The following is a 17,283-nucleotide window of genomic DNA, read 5'->3' on the forward strand; positions in this document are numbered from 1 at the left end:
ATGTGGATTGGGGAACAGAGGTGTCCAGCTTGCAACAAAAGAACAGAATGAAGCAATTTACAGAGAGGCTTTTGGATAAATCTTGGAGAGAGTACTGAGCAGATTCAACTTGGTTCAGCTGTTCTAGATGCCTAACTATAATCTTATCCCTTAGTTCCATCGGACATCCTGTGGTTCCCAACATACACGATCATTTCCATTTTGGTTTGTGTTTCTGTTTCTAGGCAATTATAAAGTCATGACTAATACAAAGAGTCGTTAAGTGAACACATGGTCAGTGTTTATTTGTGTTTATCAGATTTGAATCTGGAGAAAGTCTACATTAATAAAGTTAAGAGGAGAATTAAGATAGCTACTCAGAAAAAAAAAATGCATAAAAATTATTCTTTTCTGAAATCTTTAGTTACAAGGTAAATATTCCCCAACGGAGAAGATCTGTCTGACTAGAAAGGTTAGCTTGATACCAAAGAAACCTTAGCCATTATTGACATGCATCTAATGGGCTGACGACGTTCAGAGGAAACGCTAACCTGCAGCCTTAGAGAAAATGCTGGGTGAGGCTGTTCAGAATGTCACCAAGACAGAGTAGTTGAAAGAGCCTGTTGGCCTGCACTTCCCTCTGTGTTAGTTCAGACATGGCCAGAGATCAGCCAAGTGTGGTCACAAGTCTGAAACTGATTCATAATGGAAACATATTTAGTTGACAGGTAGTCATCGACATGCCCAAACATATTTAGCCCTTAAAAAAAAAAATCAATAGAGGAACTTAATCTCCATCCAAATCACACAAGCATAGGAGATTTAGAAGAAAGATGCTGCCATCCTCTTTGAAACAAATGAGACTAAAGGATTATATAAAAGTATCAGCAGATGTGTCTGATTAACATACCTTCTCTTTTACATATATCATGTGATCGTCTAGGTTAGTGGTGCTCGAGTATGGTCCCAGGATCACTACTGAATCAGAAACGCGGTGTGGGGCCATCCATCTGATTCTGATACTGCTGTGCATTGAATTGTGTCCAACCATCGCCACGCCCCACCAATGTATCCGTTGAAGCCCAAAACACAAATGCAATGATATTTGGAGGTAGAGGCTTTAGGAGATAATTAAGTTTCGAAGCAGTTATGAGGATAGGGTCCTCATGATGGAATTAGTACCTTTCAGAGATCAGAGAGCTTATTCTCCGTCTTCTTTAAAAAATTGTCTGCTTTTTGTCTCATTCAAGAAAATGTCTCTATGGTTATCTTATTTCTCTTGCTAGAAGATAGGATGTTTGGTCATCTATTTTTATGTTTATGACATTATCAAATATCTTCTCTACCTCCTGTATCATTGAAAGTCACTGGATTGTGTTTTCCAGTTTGTATATTAGTGTGTCAAGAAATAATGAAAAAAAATCTAACATTTGAAAACGCGTAGCTGTTGAATTTTAAAGTCATTGGAATATAAGGTTTGAAGTATTCTCCTATACATAACTTACACAAATGTTAAAACAGAGAGAACAGATTTTAATCTTCAGCTTTGACTTATGCCATGCTTGCAGTTAAACTGTTCCATAGGTGATGCTAGAACATTTAAAATGTATTCCAATGGTTGACCTTACTGGAAAAAAAGTGCTAAAATGATGGTTTTAGAAGCATTATAAAGCTGTATTAATATATAATTACCCCCTGCTTGCTTTTGTTACAGCCTCACCTCAGAGAGTTCGCCTGGTTGGTGGTAGAGGCCCTCATGAAGGCAGAGTGGAGATTTTCCATGACGACCAGTGGGGCACAATTTGTGATGACTACTGGGAATTACGTGGGGGACAGGTCATCTGCAGGAGTTTGGGATACCGAGGTGTGCAGAATGTGCATAAGGGAGCTAGTTTTGGACAAGGTAACTTTTTAAAATGTTTTTTTTTATTTTTATTTTTTTAAATGAAGCATAGGCATTTTCTAATACATAGAAGCAAGTAAAGACAGAAATTGATAGCATAGGAAGAAAAATTATGTGTAGGCCTTTCCTAAAAAAGTACAAATGAAGAAAAAGGGATATTAAAATCAAATAACATACGCGCTCAGACAACCTTTAATATTTACATTTTATTTAGATTAAATTGGTTAGTTGAAGAATATGAACATAGAGGAAAATAGAGTGGTTGATGCAGTGGGAAAAGTAGGTTAATTACTTGACTGTTAGAATCTATGACGTGGACAGCCGCAGTTCTAATAGAAGGCATACAGCTGTCACCCATGCGAGTTACCTGATAGATGATGTCTAAAAATTCTTCAGTTTTAGGAATAACAGCATGTGATTCCAAAAGGAAATATAGTTTGCCAGTTGTCTAGATAATTTAATCAACGTGGACTAGTTTACAGCTCAATCCAAAAAGAGAAAATACCCCAAAATAACTACGAAGATGACTTATACCTTACGTTATCTAAAGAGTTGACGACTCAGCATTTAGCTTTGTATCTTTAAGGGAACAAGCCTGGTAGTACAATTTATTAATTTCTTATATCTCAAAGTAAACTTTTAATGTGTTACAAAGAGAAAACCCAATTCAAAGCAGTAGCAGTAGCATATGTACCTTAACTCAGGGGGAACTCATGAGGCTTGGCAGAATACGATCTGTGGCCAGAAAGCAAGCAAGATGTTGTACCTCAGCTTCATTTCCTCCCGAATACAAAGCCTTGTCGAGGACTTCAAAGCTGTTTTTCCACTGAAGTTCCAAACACAGATGGTAAAGTCACTGTTGGAAACCACTATTTTAAGATTGCATTAAGTTTAAGGCCTAGTCTCAAAAGAAAAATATTCTTTGCCCCACAGCCTCTATTCATTCCTACTTATATCTCTGGGGATTTCTGGTCTAAAGCACTGGTTAACAAAAACAAAACAAAACAAAAAAAAAAGAGAGAGAGAGAGAAAGAAATACTGGTGCCTGGCTAGTGTGGATTGAGCGTCACCCCATGGACTGAGAGGTCCTGGTTCAATTCCCGTCAGGGTACGTGCCCGGGTTGCAGGCTCAATCCCCAGTAGGGGGCGTGCAGGAGGCAGCTGATTGATGTTTCTCACATCCATGTTTCTATCTCTCCCTTCCTCTCTCTCTAAAGAAAAAAAAAATCAATAAAAGTATAATAAAATAAAATACTGGCAAAAATTGTTTTTTATTTAAACAAGTAATGAAACAATAGAGTTTAGACTTCTGTGAAATTATTTATTTGGCTATCTGGAGGCAATTCTCTTAAGTTTTCTTCAGAAAACTGATTACTTCTCTAAGATGAGTATCCATTTTTATTGAGGCTGTGTATTTATGGCAGTTGGTGATGCTATACATTATGCTAGAGTTTTATTCTGATAACAAGGCATGCCAAAATTTTGTTTTTTGTTGCACATTTCAAATTCATGCTGAAATGAATCAGAAAGAAGACTTTTTGATAGATAAGGAGATATGACTTGAAACTTGAGTACAGCTGCTTATGTCTCAGCGTTTCAATGTTTTTTCCCCAGGAAAATGACAATAATAATAATAATAATATCACACCAAAGAGTGCCCAGTACAAAGCCTGCCCCATACCATTGATCAACAGTGGCAGAGATCACCACCAACTGCATAAGTATAGGTTTATGTTCCATCCTCTCTGAAAGGTAGAAGAATCATATCATATGCATTATACTGTGCAGGGTTAGCAGTGATGTTCTCGGAGTCATAGAGTTGATGCGATTTCCTACCGAACCGGGAAGGTGTGGCTGAGGTGTGCTCGGGAGAACACAGATAAGCTCCCCACCCCACCCCAGGGGCCCAGTTCTCGTCTCTGCTCTCTGCGTGGAGTTCAGTACCAAACAAATGAAGAATGAATGATTGTGGGAATTTTAAAGTAATAAAGCAAGATGAACAGGGAGAAGTAATTAAACTGAGGTTATTTGTTCTGAAGGAAAAGAATCTGAGAAATAAATGTTACGATCCGCTTCACCGTATGTTTTATTTTAAGAAAAAAGGCTTATATTGTAAGCTGACTTTGGATTAGACATAGCAAACAGCCTTTTCACGTAAAGCTACTTAAACTCCTCCTTGTTTTTCTACTCCTCCACCTTAAATTTACAATTTCATCTGAAGGGGGGAAGGGAGAAAGCGATTTTGAATGCGGCATAGAGACAGAAAACTAGAAGTATGAGTAGAACAGTTGGGGAGAGAAAAAATGCATTTGAATTTTAATTATTTGTCATTTCTTAGGAAAGTAAGAAGCATCAAATTACTACTATATATATACCTTATTACCAAATTGAAACAGAAGAAGAAAAATTGAATTTGTCTTTTTTGTATAATTCCCTATTAAAGAAAGAATACTATTTCCTCGATGCAGTGTCTCTTCCCTTCCTCTCTTCTTTCCTTCTGGTGTTAAAACAGCCAACCTGGCTTACCAGAGATAATCCTTGTTAGCTTTAAGAAGAATTAGTTTGCAGCTGCAAGAAAAATGACTTATAGGAATAAAGCTTAAAGTATGCTCTTTTAAATAGGTTCCTTCATTTAGATGAGCCTTTTGCTAAAGTGAACTGTCCTTTTTTTTTCTCCTGAGTAGACAAAAAGGTTAACTTTACGAAGCCCTGAGAAGCACGTTGCTTGTCATTGCATGGGGTGGGGGAGGGGGCGAGTCACTTCTCTCCCTAGAAGGCTCTCCAGTCTCTGTCTCGGGGTCGCCCTGCAGCAAGTGGACACGTCTGTCAGACAGGTAGTGCTCGGGGACTGTGTGCGGGCGGCAGCCCTGCGCCACGCGGGAAGCAGGAGCTGCACCTGCAGCCGGTCTCCTCGGCTGACAGAAGTCCGTGCTGAGAGCAGAAACGAAAGAAAATTCCAAACATAAAGGTCATCTTTTATTCACTACCCCTTTCACATCCATAATCAATTTTCTAAGTGGAATTTTAAGTAAATACATGAATAAATGGAAGGAGATGAAAAATATGATTATACCTCTGGACTACGCTTTAGTAAATGGCAGTAAAAATAATCCTAAAGATACATAAAATATCTCAATGGATAGGAGCTCAAAGTCTTACATAGTGCACCATGCACAGTGAAAGTTTAAAAAAGATGTTTACATGTTAGGGACCTGAGATAGAGCTTATAGTTTTGTTGCTCATGGTAAAAAAAAAAAAAATATGAAGTAGGAATTACATTGTTTAGCTGATTACATGATCTCATTTAGTGCACGCAGTGCCTGAGAGAAACAGATATTGTAGCACCAATATTTTTTTTAACTTTTTTTCTTTATTGATTTTAGAGAGAGAAGTAGGGAGAGGGAGAGGGAAATACAAACAGTGATGAGGGAGAACATCGATCAGCCACCTCCTGCATGCCCCCCAACTGGGGATTTGGCCCACAACCTGGGCATGTGCCCTGACCGGGAATCAAACTGGTGACCTCCTGGTGCATGGGTCGATGCTCCACCACTGAGCCACACTGGCTGGGCCATAGCACCAATTTTTCGTAGAGAAAGTGAGTCAAGCCGTCAGCTGTCACAAAACTTGCTCAAATTTACACCGCAGTTATGGTGGTTTGGGGGAGTGTATGTCTAGTTTTATTGTCGTAAACTGTCTCTTCACTAGACAGAATGTTTTAAGTTCTTTATCCTTAAGAACTTCATGTCCAAAGAGTTTGCTTCTTCAAAATCTTAAAATCATAGAATTGACAAGGTGAATGAAATTTCTGTGGTACTTTAGCCACATCCCTTTATTTTGCATGTGTAATAAAACAGGAAAAATAAGTGGCTTCCTCAGAACGACCATACCAGCATCCAGAACTTCAGTCTGTTTAACATTCTCTATTCTGACTCCCTTCCGTTTTCAACTTTGATCCAAAAAGCAACAGTGTTTTTTCTTGAGAGGCTGTTGACAAAGTTCTTCCCTATTAGAAGTTTTACAAGTGATACCAAGTCATGTCATCCAGCTGTAACTGGGTTTAATTCAAATTCATGCAGAGATTTTTAATCACTTGTGATTCTCACTTCCCCATATATCTATTCAGCAGCTAATCACAAATCTCATTACTTTTTAAATTTTTATTTCTTTTTTGTTGTGTATCTGGCTAATGTATCAAATCTGATTCCCCCTTGCCCACCGCCCCCCCCCCCCAAAGTGGTGGGTTACTGAAGATTAGAATAAAGGAACTCAAATCCCTCAAAGAACAACAGTATCTGCATTTTCTTTAAATCAAAAGAGATGGTCCGGCCAGTGTGGCTCCGTGGTTGAGCGTCGGCCCATGCACCAAGAGGTCATTGGTTTGATTCCCAGTCAGGGCACAGGTTGTGGGCCTGAGTCCCCAGTGGGGCCATGTAGGAGGCGGCTGATTGATGTTCTCTCTCATCAATGTTTCTATCTATCACTCCCTCTCCCTTCCTTTATCTCTAAAAATCTATAAATGAAAAAATAAAAATAAAAACAAAATAAATAAAACAAAAGAGATGAAGGGGAAATGTTATCCTCTGTCAAACATCATCTCAAACATCACAAACCAAGCTCATGCACCTCCAAAAGCCGTGGACAACATACTCATTACTGTCTGCTTCTGGAAACGCTGTCAGTCACTTTGTCCCCACACAGCCCTAAAATGTTAAAGGGAATTGAAGGTGTGTAGATGACTAGATAGATAGATAGATAGATAATTAGATAGATAGATAGATAGGATTAGATAAAAACATCTAAAATTATACACATCAATTTTGCATAGGTTCCCACTGAGTAGGAAGGACAGTTTGGAGGTAAAAACAACCATGACAGCAGCAACAACAAAATCCTCGAGTGACAATTATTACCTAAAGAAATAAAAACAAATTTACCTTTTTTATCTTTGAAGTTTACATGAAGAGAAAATTTTATAAATTTTATGCTACCTTTGCTTCCATTTTTAACAGAAAACAAATTGGAAGGATATGGGAAATGAGTATTAAATAACTTTTTCCCGTAGACCCAATAGTCCTGAGGCTATCATGGGCTCAATGTTAACATAAAAATAAAATGACAAGTCTGAAAATTATATTTATGACTCTATTTGGGCTTCTGTGTACTCAATAAATATCACTTCGTCTTGTAGGGTGTTATGTTCTGTTGCTTGGCTCTGTTCTCCTAGAGAAAGCCATTCATACTTTCTGAGCCTCAGTTTACTTACCAATGAAATGAAGATCATTACCATTGTTTGACAAGATTATTGAGAGTCCATTTAAAAAATCATATGGGAAAAGACTTGGTATGTTCTCTGTATCTGAAAACATATTTACTGTGTCTGAATGTTTTCCATATAGAAGAGACCAGAGTTACCAGATGGCCCAGTGTGTTTTTCACGTTCGTGGGGTAAGAACTAGTTCTAGATGCACGCATCAGCTCTGCCACTGATTACATATGTGACCTTGGTCCCTCCATCTGCCTAAAACAGAAGTCTTCCTTAGGAGGTCAGTATGACAGAGAGAATGGATTTTGATTTTGTTCACTCATGTAGGCACTCAAAACATCTGTTGAACAACCATTCTACTAAAACAGAGCATTGCAGTAAATCACTGATTAAAGGCCCTCCAGGCAGACACAGGGGGGATGCTCCATCATGCATTAGCTGCTTGAACTCTAGCAAAGTTACTTACTATTTCTGATTTTTACTTTCCTCAACAGTAAAATGGCACTATAAAAGCACTTAATGTTTTCAGGTTATTTGAGGATTCCATGAGATAACAGATAAAAAGTATTTTGAAAATTCCTGGCTACATTATAAATTCTTCAAAGCATAGGCTTAAATATTCATCATTATTACTACAGAATGGCATTCTAACATTCATGGATCCCTCTACTGTGTCTTCTAAAAACGTGCGCCCACATGTCAGCACATGAATTGACTAAATAATCTCTCCCTTGTGCTGCCCTGTGGGGATGGCCCTGCTGGTGCTACAGCATTGGGTGCTCTCACCCTTAATTCTCTTTTCCTGGATTGTAAAAGTTCTGCACTGCTGAGATCCAAATCCAAAGCCCAGATCTACAAAACGTAGTGAGTGAGAGCATGACAGCACCCTGGGTGCAGAAGCCACAGATCTGTACCCTTCTCATGCTCCCAGTTACAACAGGGCCGCAGCTTTCACAAAAATGGACTTGTGTTTATTTATACAATGTACAAATGTCCACAAATGTAGTAAAAGCAGTTTATAAAGGTCCCATTGTTGTGACTCCCTTGCATGTTAACATGGGAGTAGTTTTACTATTTTGTGCAATTGTTATTATTTGCCTATATTTTTGAGTAGTCCTTTGGGACTTCCAAAAAGTTAGTATAGATTTTATATATAGTATTTCAAAAAATACATAAACATACTCACACATACAAACACTCACAAATACGAAAGGGACCATCATGATATTCCTATTAGAGCAATTGGGGAACCAAAAAATATTCCTGAAAAGATTTCTGATTTTGAGATCATATACCCCCAATGTTATTTTTCTTGAGATGTAAATGTTTCATGACATAGATGTAAAATTCACAATGAAAACAAACAAAAAATTATTTTAAATAACATTTACCCTAGAGGCTGTTAGGAAAAAGTAACCAAAACACTAAGTATGTAATTTGAGCATAGAATGAAAGCTGCTTATCCGACTTTAAATTTCAAGTCAAAAAGGTTCAATACTGGTATGAATATTTCAAACACAAAGGGCTATCTAAGTACTACTCTTACAATTGATCAGTAAAGCATATCCTTTGCTTTTCCAATAGAAACACTGTTTGAATTCTTATGATTTAATTACTACTATATTAAATGAAGAATACAGTGTTCTTAGTTACCCTGATAATGTAAATCAAAATATAATTTTGTCTTACATTTGGATCTTTCTAGTGAAGACACAAATTATTCAAAATTTAAGTGATTGCACTAATTTATATGTGAAAATCAAAATTTTTTATCTAATTCGAAAGTGAATAAAAACAAGTCATGACAGAAAATGTCTACATTGACCTCCTGTTAACTTACAGATTTTTCTTCAATTTAACTTCCACATTTCTGCCAGACACACAATTCTAAAATGTAGTTCTGATGACATCATTTCTTTTTGTGACTCACAACATAAAATTCAAACACTTGTATAGCATGGTCCCCGCTTCCTGTCCCACCTCTCTTCACCCTCATTAATATACTTTGTGTTTAGATGCCAGGAGGCTATCAGCTTTTTTTTTTCTTTATTAATTTTTTTAGAGAGATAGAAATATCGATGAGAGAGAACATCAATTGGCTGCCTCCTGCATGCTCCCCACTGGGGATCGGGCCCATACCCTGGGCATGTGCCCTGACAGGGAATCGAACCAGCCACCTCTTGGTGCATGGGTCAGTGCTCAACCACTGAACCACATCAGCTGGGCAAACAATAACTATTTCAATATCTCAAGCATGTTCATGCTGCCTTCACTATATGGAATGACTTCTTTTTTTATATATGGAAACTTCTATCCATTTTCTATGGTTGGGTCAAATTTTACCTACATTGTGATTACAAAATTCCCAATATCTGCACATTTACTCTTGTATTATATGCACATATGATTATATATTGTACACATTATTGATCATGTGCATACTGTTAACATATGTTGAGCTCACAGAATTATTTGAAAAATCAATAAGAGCAATGTGTCATTGTGGGAGCTATCACACATGCCTCTTTGAAAAACAAGGTTTCACTTAACTCTGTTTCATAGCCACCCAAAGATCTGTTTGTAAGTTGAATTAGTATTTCTAAGTATGTTTTATATAATTTTTGTGACTGAAAGAGAACCTTTTAACATATTGATCCAAACGCAAAAACCATTTGCCGGTTTTGCAAAAGTATTTGTTGAAATCTAGCTGCTAAATCATCAGTTTCTTAATGGCATGAATTGTTCTTGAAAATTCATTAGGAGGTTTGCAGTATGTTTAACTAAAACCCAATGAAATCATTCATTTCGAAGTTTTCAAAGTTTCTGTTTCTAAGTATCTTAAGCTTAAAAGAAAGAACTTTAATATATGAAACACTTAGAACATTTTTAGAGAGTATCAGAAAACATTTCCAAACCTTCATTTTTAAAAGTATCTTTTCTTGCTATGAATTCCTTAAAAAAAAAAAAAAAAAAAAAGCAGTTGTTTTCGTATTCATTGATAAAATGATGTCCTTATCTTAAAAGTGGCAGTTACGTTTGTTTATTTAGAATCTAAATTTTAGATGAATACCTGAGAGGCAGCCTTCTGCTGACAACACTGTTTTTCTTTCTAAAGCCTGGAGGAAGAGTTCAGAAGAGTCTTCTTTGCAGTGAATAATCCATGGTCTTCTTAGGGCCAGTTTGTGAGTCCCTGCTGGCTTGGTAGCCGTAGCTTATTAAAAGCAGGTGATGTATTTGGTAAGGCAGGCGCCTGTGCACTGACACACACTGGAGTGAGGAGCTCCAGGACCCGCAGGTTCCAGCGCATGCCTCGTACCCATACACTGGGACCGTCAGGTCATCGCACATATCCATTATCACTGAAGCTTATTTCTTTCCCTATTTTTAAAAATAAAAATAATTTGTTAAATGTTTAGAGGAAACCAACCATCATTTAATCTGTAATTTTGTAGAAGTGTGTACCTTTGTTATAGCTGTTACACTTCAGTTTTAGTATTTTACATGTTGACAAAATATAGTTTTCTGGGGCAGGGGATTAATTTTTGAATCCTAATAAAGAGCACAGATCTTGTATATAGATAATGATAAAACACGTTTTGTTAAATTAGTGAGTAAATAAATGACTTTGTTTCATTGAAACATAAACACTAAATTATACTTACTCATGCATTTATATTTGCTTTTTGTAGGTACTGGTCCCATATGGCTGAATGAAGTATATTGTTTTGGGCGAGAATCCTCTATTGAAGACTGTAAAATTCGGCAGTGGGGTGTGAGAACCTGTACACATGCGGAAGACGCTGGAGTCACGTGCACTTTATAACGTATCATATTTCATTCACATCTAGGAAATCATCACAAAATGATTTTTATTACTTTGTTTCATCAAGATCAGTTTAATGAAATTAATATTTAAGAGGTTAAGAATATTGTCCAAAAATAAGGAATATTTTTAAATCACTGGATAAGCATATTGAAGGACTTCATATTTGCTCTATGTCTGTTTTTAAATCATTTTAACACCTAGATTGTCAAATGGACTTTTATAATGACTTATATATTGAATTGAATATATTGAAGTTTAAGTCTTCTAGATTACAAGTGTCAGCAATAATGGAAACATATTTCATTTGATGGCTCCCGTTTATATCTTCATCACAAGATGACAATTTTTGTCTTCTTTGGAATCTATTTAGTTGATTTTAATGTCATTACTTTCTGAATAATGAGAAGGTTGAGAAAATGTCTTTGGTGCCAAGTTTGCAACATCTTCATCCCATACATATTGTTAAAGAGCATATCTTATCCAGCCATCAAGATCGCTGATGAGCAATAACTTAGCTGTTAGATAAGAATGTAAATGATAAGTTTGGGCCACTAAAACCTTTATCTCAAGGTTTTACATGCTCATATATTAACATGGTGAATAATAACACAGTTAATAACATGGTTATTAACAATAATAACATGGTTATTTTACATGGTCATGTACTGACAGTTTTTCACTGACGCATAAAGTTAGTTGGAAGCAGGACTTAGAAAAGGCCCATCATTGCTGTATGTTTAGAGTTGGTGGATGAAAAATGTTCTTTTCCACATGGAGCTCAGATTATTATGCATTTAATTTATGTTGAAGAATTACTTTGTTACAGTTCGAACACACTGTGTTTAAAATGTATATACATCTACTTCGTCCATTTAAGCTGACAGCATGCAAATGTCTTGGGAGCAGAAGGAAGCATCAGCTCTCCTGAAGGCTTTCGTGAAGTCGTCCTGCCTCCCACTGGATTTTTGTTGCATCACGGCAGCTACGCTAGGACTACATTTTCCCAAATTCTCTTTCCTACATTGTTCTGGTTGATCGCGGACCACAGAAGACATCTTACATGGGATTGGGAAACTGAGTGTTTAGCGGCAGCTCCGAGTCAGAATGTCGCTGCAGGGGCAGCGGAGCACTGACCCCGGCACGCACAGGTTGTCCCTGCTCTGCAGGCTCAGCTGGTCAGCAGGACAGCAGTACCTTTAGCTCCCGAAGTTCCCCTGGAGCCCCCTTACGTTTCTCAGACTCCTAGGCCAGGTGCACATTTAGCTCTACGGTGCATTCACCACCTTCTCCCGAGGCCCCCTGAACCCTCGGAGTTGGAGGCAGTGTGAAGTTAATGCTCCAGTTCATCCTCGTGGTCGCATTTTGTCCTTGCTCTGTCCCAGTTTATGTCCATCTTCCCTGCTAAACAGCTGTCCTGCTGACTTCAGCCAGCCCAAACCAGGTACAAAAACAACGAACATTTCTTAAACTCTTAATCAGCAACCAGAATGTACAACTGCAGAAGATACATATCATGAAGGGAACAAAGTTGCTCTGGACTTGGCGACAGTGGCCTCGGGCAGGAAAGTGGACAAGAGAACGTAGGGCATTTAATAACTCCATTGAGCTTGGTACTGAGAATCGTTCAGTGTATAGATAAGTGAAATTACTTGTCATTATTTTGGCTGTTTAACTGCTTTCCAAAGGCAGTGCTATGCAGGGATTGAAACCCGTGGGCGCAGGTTTGACAAGAGTTACATAAAGTATCAAACTCTTATGCTGGAGGTTTTTCTATAAAAATGTCAAATACACAAGTGATTTTAAAAAGGGAAATTACTCTATTATTGTTAATAACTCTAGAATTGAATGCGAGCCTTAATGCTCTTTGGGGTTCCCTGAATGGAAAACTTTAGGATTACACTCCTAGCTAGAATAATTTTAGGTGATGGAGGAGAAAACAGCCTGAAATACACTTGTTAATTGTCCATTAAGAACCTCCTTAGGGCCAAGTAAGTTCAATCAAACCAATTATTTTCAAAAAGAGTCTTTGATGCTTTATACTTACATTCCCCTAAAAAGACTGATAAAATTAATGACATCAATTACTCTTTTATATTCTTTTGTTAAATGCATAAAACAGTCCAGTGCGAAAGGTTCAACGACAGAATAAAGTGAAAACAGCTGCTCTTCTGAACAAGGGCTTCCTGGGAATGCGAGGCCTGTGGACGCCCAGAGAACCAGTTTGTCCTTCATCCGAGTCAGCTGTCAGAGATTAGAGGGGAGCAGGACTAACCTGCGGGAGTTCAGAGCGGGGGGGGGGGGGGGGGGGAAGAAAGAGAGAAAGGCACGAGGAAAGGAAGAAGGAAAGAAGGGACAGAAGAAAGAGGGAGGAAGGAGGAGAGAAAGACAGGAGGAAAGGAAAATGGAAGGAAGGGGAGTCAAGGGAGAGCAAAGTCGCTGATCATCATTTCGTCACATGCTGAACGTTTTGAATGAAAAGGTAGGTCAGTGTGTGCTATTTTTAAACATCTTGTGCTGAAGAAATGAGGTAACGAATTGCGGAAATGGCTTCTGGGACTGTAGTAGTAGTGGACAATTATTTCTACCTCAATCCAAATTTTAAGTTGACTTCCTACTTCAGAGTCTTGCTTTGTATGGCAGGTTGTAAGGGAATCAAGAAATTTCAGAGAACAAATGTGCCGTATAAATAGTTTCTACCGGTGGCTGTGCCCTCAACGATAATCGAAGGAGACCGCCACCTGTACACTCAACTTCCGTTTGTGGAGAGACACGGGCCAACATTACCTGTGCTAGCACACTTGTTCAGTTTTTCATCTTAAGAGAATTATAATATCTTCTCATCAGTCATATTGAGAAAGGTTACATTAAGACACAGAACAAATGCATAATGTTCTCTGTGGATCATGCTTTTTTTTATAGAGATAAAAAATGTAGAGCACTTATCATTACTTTCCTAGTGTCTTCTCCGTGAACAGGAGAGCAGCGTCGTTTCAGAAAAGGGCTAATGTTTATTAGAAAGCCGCAGGATGTGGTCCATGCACTGTCCTGCCTCTGTCCTGCCTGCGTGTTCTTTAAGGACGTCTTTTTACCTGTATGTCTCATACCCTAGCAGACAAAATAGGAATGATGCTATGTGACTTACCTAACTCAGGTGTGCATGTGGGGACCAGAGGCGAACATGAACGACCCAACAGAAGTCACTCTTTTTCTAGTACCCGTAATATTGACTGGCCACCTCCTTTGCTGGTGTTAATACAAGTGAAGAGATTCTGTTGAAGTGACTTTTGTTTTTGGACTGTGTTCTTTTGATTTGATATGACTTGGAGACCCTCACACGTTATAGCTTTATTAGGGTTCAAAATGGGATAGTGCTCTGTAAGTTAAAGTAGAAAGTTAGTGTATATCTGGAACTTTTAATGTACTCAGATCTTCAGGCAGGGAGAAATGCCGTGTGAATCAATTTAGTCTCATTTAGCGAAGAAATTACCTTGTAAACTAAAAACATTACAAAAACAGTAAGGGGGACATTTCCAAGGCTGCTTGGGGTACTTGGCTTGCCCACTGGGGACAGCCAGCTCTAGGCATTCAGGGAAAGGAAAGAAAGGGAGAGAATGCGGCATTTCCACTGAAATCCTAAATGGAGCCGCAGCGGAAAACTCAGCACAAGAAGCAAAAACAGCCGCATGAATCCACTTCCCTCCGCCTTCCATGGCTTCAGTCCCTCTACTGAGTCCTTTTCTCTGGATATCGATTCTCTCCTATCTCCACTGTTTGCTTGTGGGGTTTTGATTGATTGTTTGTCGGTCACTCTGCCTGGCCCCAGAGAACACCAGCCGAGGCCCTGACCCAAGCCCTCGCTCCCAGTCAGTCCGCCTGCACCTGACCTAGCACACACCCAGCCAGCTGTGGAAAGGTACCGACAAGGAGGGGCCCAGAAAGAAAAAAGCCACCTGGGTCTTTCTTGGGAAGTGGTTCTGATCTATAAAGGAGAAGAATGTGGCTTGGCTCAGATTTTTATAAGCGGTGCCACGAAAAGATAAAATTTCAACAACCTGAGTAGAACACTGAGCTGAACACAAACCGACAGTTTGCTAGAAGAACAGAAACTCCCATTCCGGGCTTTAATTGGATGAAAGGGGCAGCTGGGGGCTGCTGTGACGCCTAGACAGGCCAGCGGTAGGATGACATCACCGCAGGCCTGAGGAACTGGTGATGCCGACACCAGGCAGCCCTCCAGCCAGCCGGACGCGGGCCTCTCTCAGCTGCGGGGATGCTCCCCTCCCTCCCCAGCCACAGAGCTGGTCACAGAACGCAGATCGAAGCGTCGCGATGCCCGGAACGAAATTAAGCAAGCCAAGGACACTTTCTATGCTGGACTACCGTCATGTTTAAAATAAGATATTTACCCCTCGACTCTCTCTCTCCACAGTGTCACTGGTGATAAAATTAGATTCTGAGATGAAAATCGGTGTAAGCTGCACAGTCTACTGTTTAAATTAGCCTTATTATGATTGCGATCTAGGAAGAAAAGGTGAGAGAGAGGCAGAGAAAATGTTTCTATTTGTACACACAAGGAAGGAGTCTGGCTTACTATAATTTTAAGCATGGAATTAGACATATGTGTAGTGTGAATTTTAATATATGATAATGCTATAAGTTTCTTAGTAGTTTTGATTAATCATTTTGGCATCATTACCTTGCTTTATTGTATAATTCATGTTATGACATCGCCAGGTGGTAGCATAGTTAGTAATAGAGACTCTGCTTTAATTTCCATCTTTTTTTTTTTTAAAGGCTGAAGCAAGGGGCACCTTGGCATTTATGAGACACAGGGTAATGAGGGAAGTTATAGGGAGAGAATTTGGGGCTCAGACCATGATGGCGGGGCTCCTCCCTTACTTACCAGCAACTCCTGTTCTTCGGTCTCGCGGTCAGTCGGATGTGAGTTTGGTGCTGATTCCCCCACATCCCTGGCCCGCAGGTAGGATCTCAGGTTGTGAGCACAGCTGTAGTCCTGGTCCCTGTTTTCTGAGAACGCTGAGTGTCCCTGTACCTTACACAGCTGTCTCCGGGTTAGTCCTACCGCATAGGTAGCCAAATCGCTGGATGCTTGTCTCAGTGATGATTGTGGTAGGGTTTCCTGCCTGCTGGGGGAGGGGGGGGGGCTTCCTGGGGCCCTGCCCAGCTTTCTAGGGTCTTATGTCCCACTTAGTCCAAGCCAGCGTGCTCTCTCTTCTGCTCCAGCTGGGTCCTCTCCCGTAAACCCTAATGTATCTCTTCTCACTTCAAGAGAGTCCAGGAAAAACGACACCCCCTCCATCCTGATTTCTAGTGTTGTGACTTATTATTTGGGCCCAGTTAGAATCTCAGCCCTGTCTATGTGCTCTAGTCTTCAGTCAGAGGTGTGGCGCTCTCCTTACCCACTCCGTCTCTCTTAGGCAGCGGACTCATCGATCCCATAGTCTCTCCAGCTCTCATTCGAAAACAGTTCAATTCCTGAGTTACTTTATTGCACGAGTAACGTGACACCTACTATGACAGTCTAGTGCTTCTGACCGTGCTCCACTCAGGAGCAGTGCAGATCGAGCCTAGTCCAAGCACAGAACTGGCAATAGACCATGCAAGGCGTTGTTCACGTAAAATATCTTCATTGCTTTCCTATCTTACCCTTTATCTAAGCACCAAGTTGATGTCTCTATGCAGTAATAATTTCATTTTTGAACTTTAGAATCAGTTTAAATGGCGTGTGCATCTACTTAGCTAAGGAGGCACGACCTTCCCCGAGGGTTGTCGCCAGGGCACATCAGCCGAGGTCTCTGGACATTTCCTGACTTTCCAAGGCACATTTTATAAATTAAAGCTAATGGAAAACAATTTACAGCATAAATAGTTGACAGAATATATAATAACTTGGTTAGAAAACGTTTTCTGTAACGGAGTATTCTTTCAAATAAGAAGGATGGCGTCCCTGAATCAGTAGCTTTTATAGACTGGAAATAGAAGGAACTGGAAATAAAAAGAAATGTTGTAAAATAGAGGAAACTGTTGATTTTTTATCATTTGTAACATTTGAGGATTTGCTAAGAAGCAGCGTAGAAGAGGGTAAAGGATACCACCTCCACTCTGGCCAGGGCCTGGTGGGACATAGAGGGGCCTGGCTGAGAGAGATTTGTCAAAATTCAGTCACATGCTTTGCCCTAAGGCATCTGAAATAATGCAATAAGGTGACCCAGCTTGCAGATTGAACATAGAAGTGGGAAATGTAAATGTGTACCATGGTGGGCGAGAAGGCACCATGGAAGGGATACA

General features: G+C 39.4%; 1 protein-coding gene across 3 annotated transcripts in view; it reads left to right on the plus strand.

Moving 5' to 3' along the window:
- The window catches only part of MSR1 (macrophage scavenger receptor 1), a 62,115-nt gene extending 51,144 nt beyond the window's left edge, over positions 1-10,971 (plus strand). For 2 of the 3 annotated variants that reach the window (XM_036250598.1, XM_036250595.1), the window contains exons 9-10: positions 1,694-1,882; positions 10,838-10,971. In XM_036250598.1, the coding sequence (XP_036106491.1) occupies positions 1,694-1,882; positions 10,838-10,971 (323 nt within the window). The remainder of the gene's footprint in view (positions 1-1,693; positions 1,883-10,837) is intronic. The other variant, XM_036250596.1, reaches the window with a different exon arrangement.
- Positions 10,972-17,283: the final 6,312 nt, after the last annotated feature.

The sequence above is a fragment of the Molossus molossus genome, unplaced genomic scaffold (genome assembly GCF_014108415.1).
Source record: "Molossus molossus isolate mMolMol1 unplaced genomic scaffold, mMolMol1.p scaffold_m16_p_9, whole genome shotgun sequence".
In the NCBI taxonomy this organism is placed as follows: domain Eukaryota; kingdom Metazoa; phylum Chordata; class Mammalia; order Chiroptera; family Molossidae; genus Molossus; species Molossus molossus.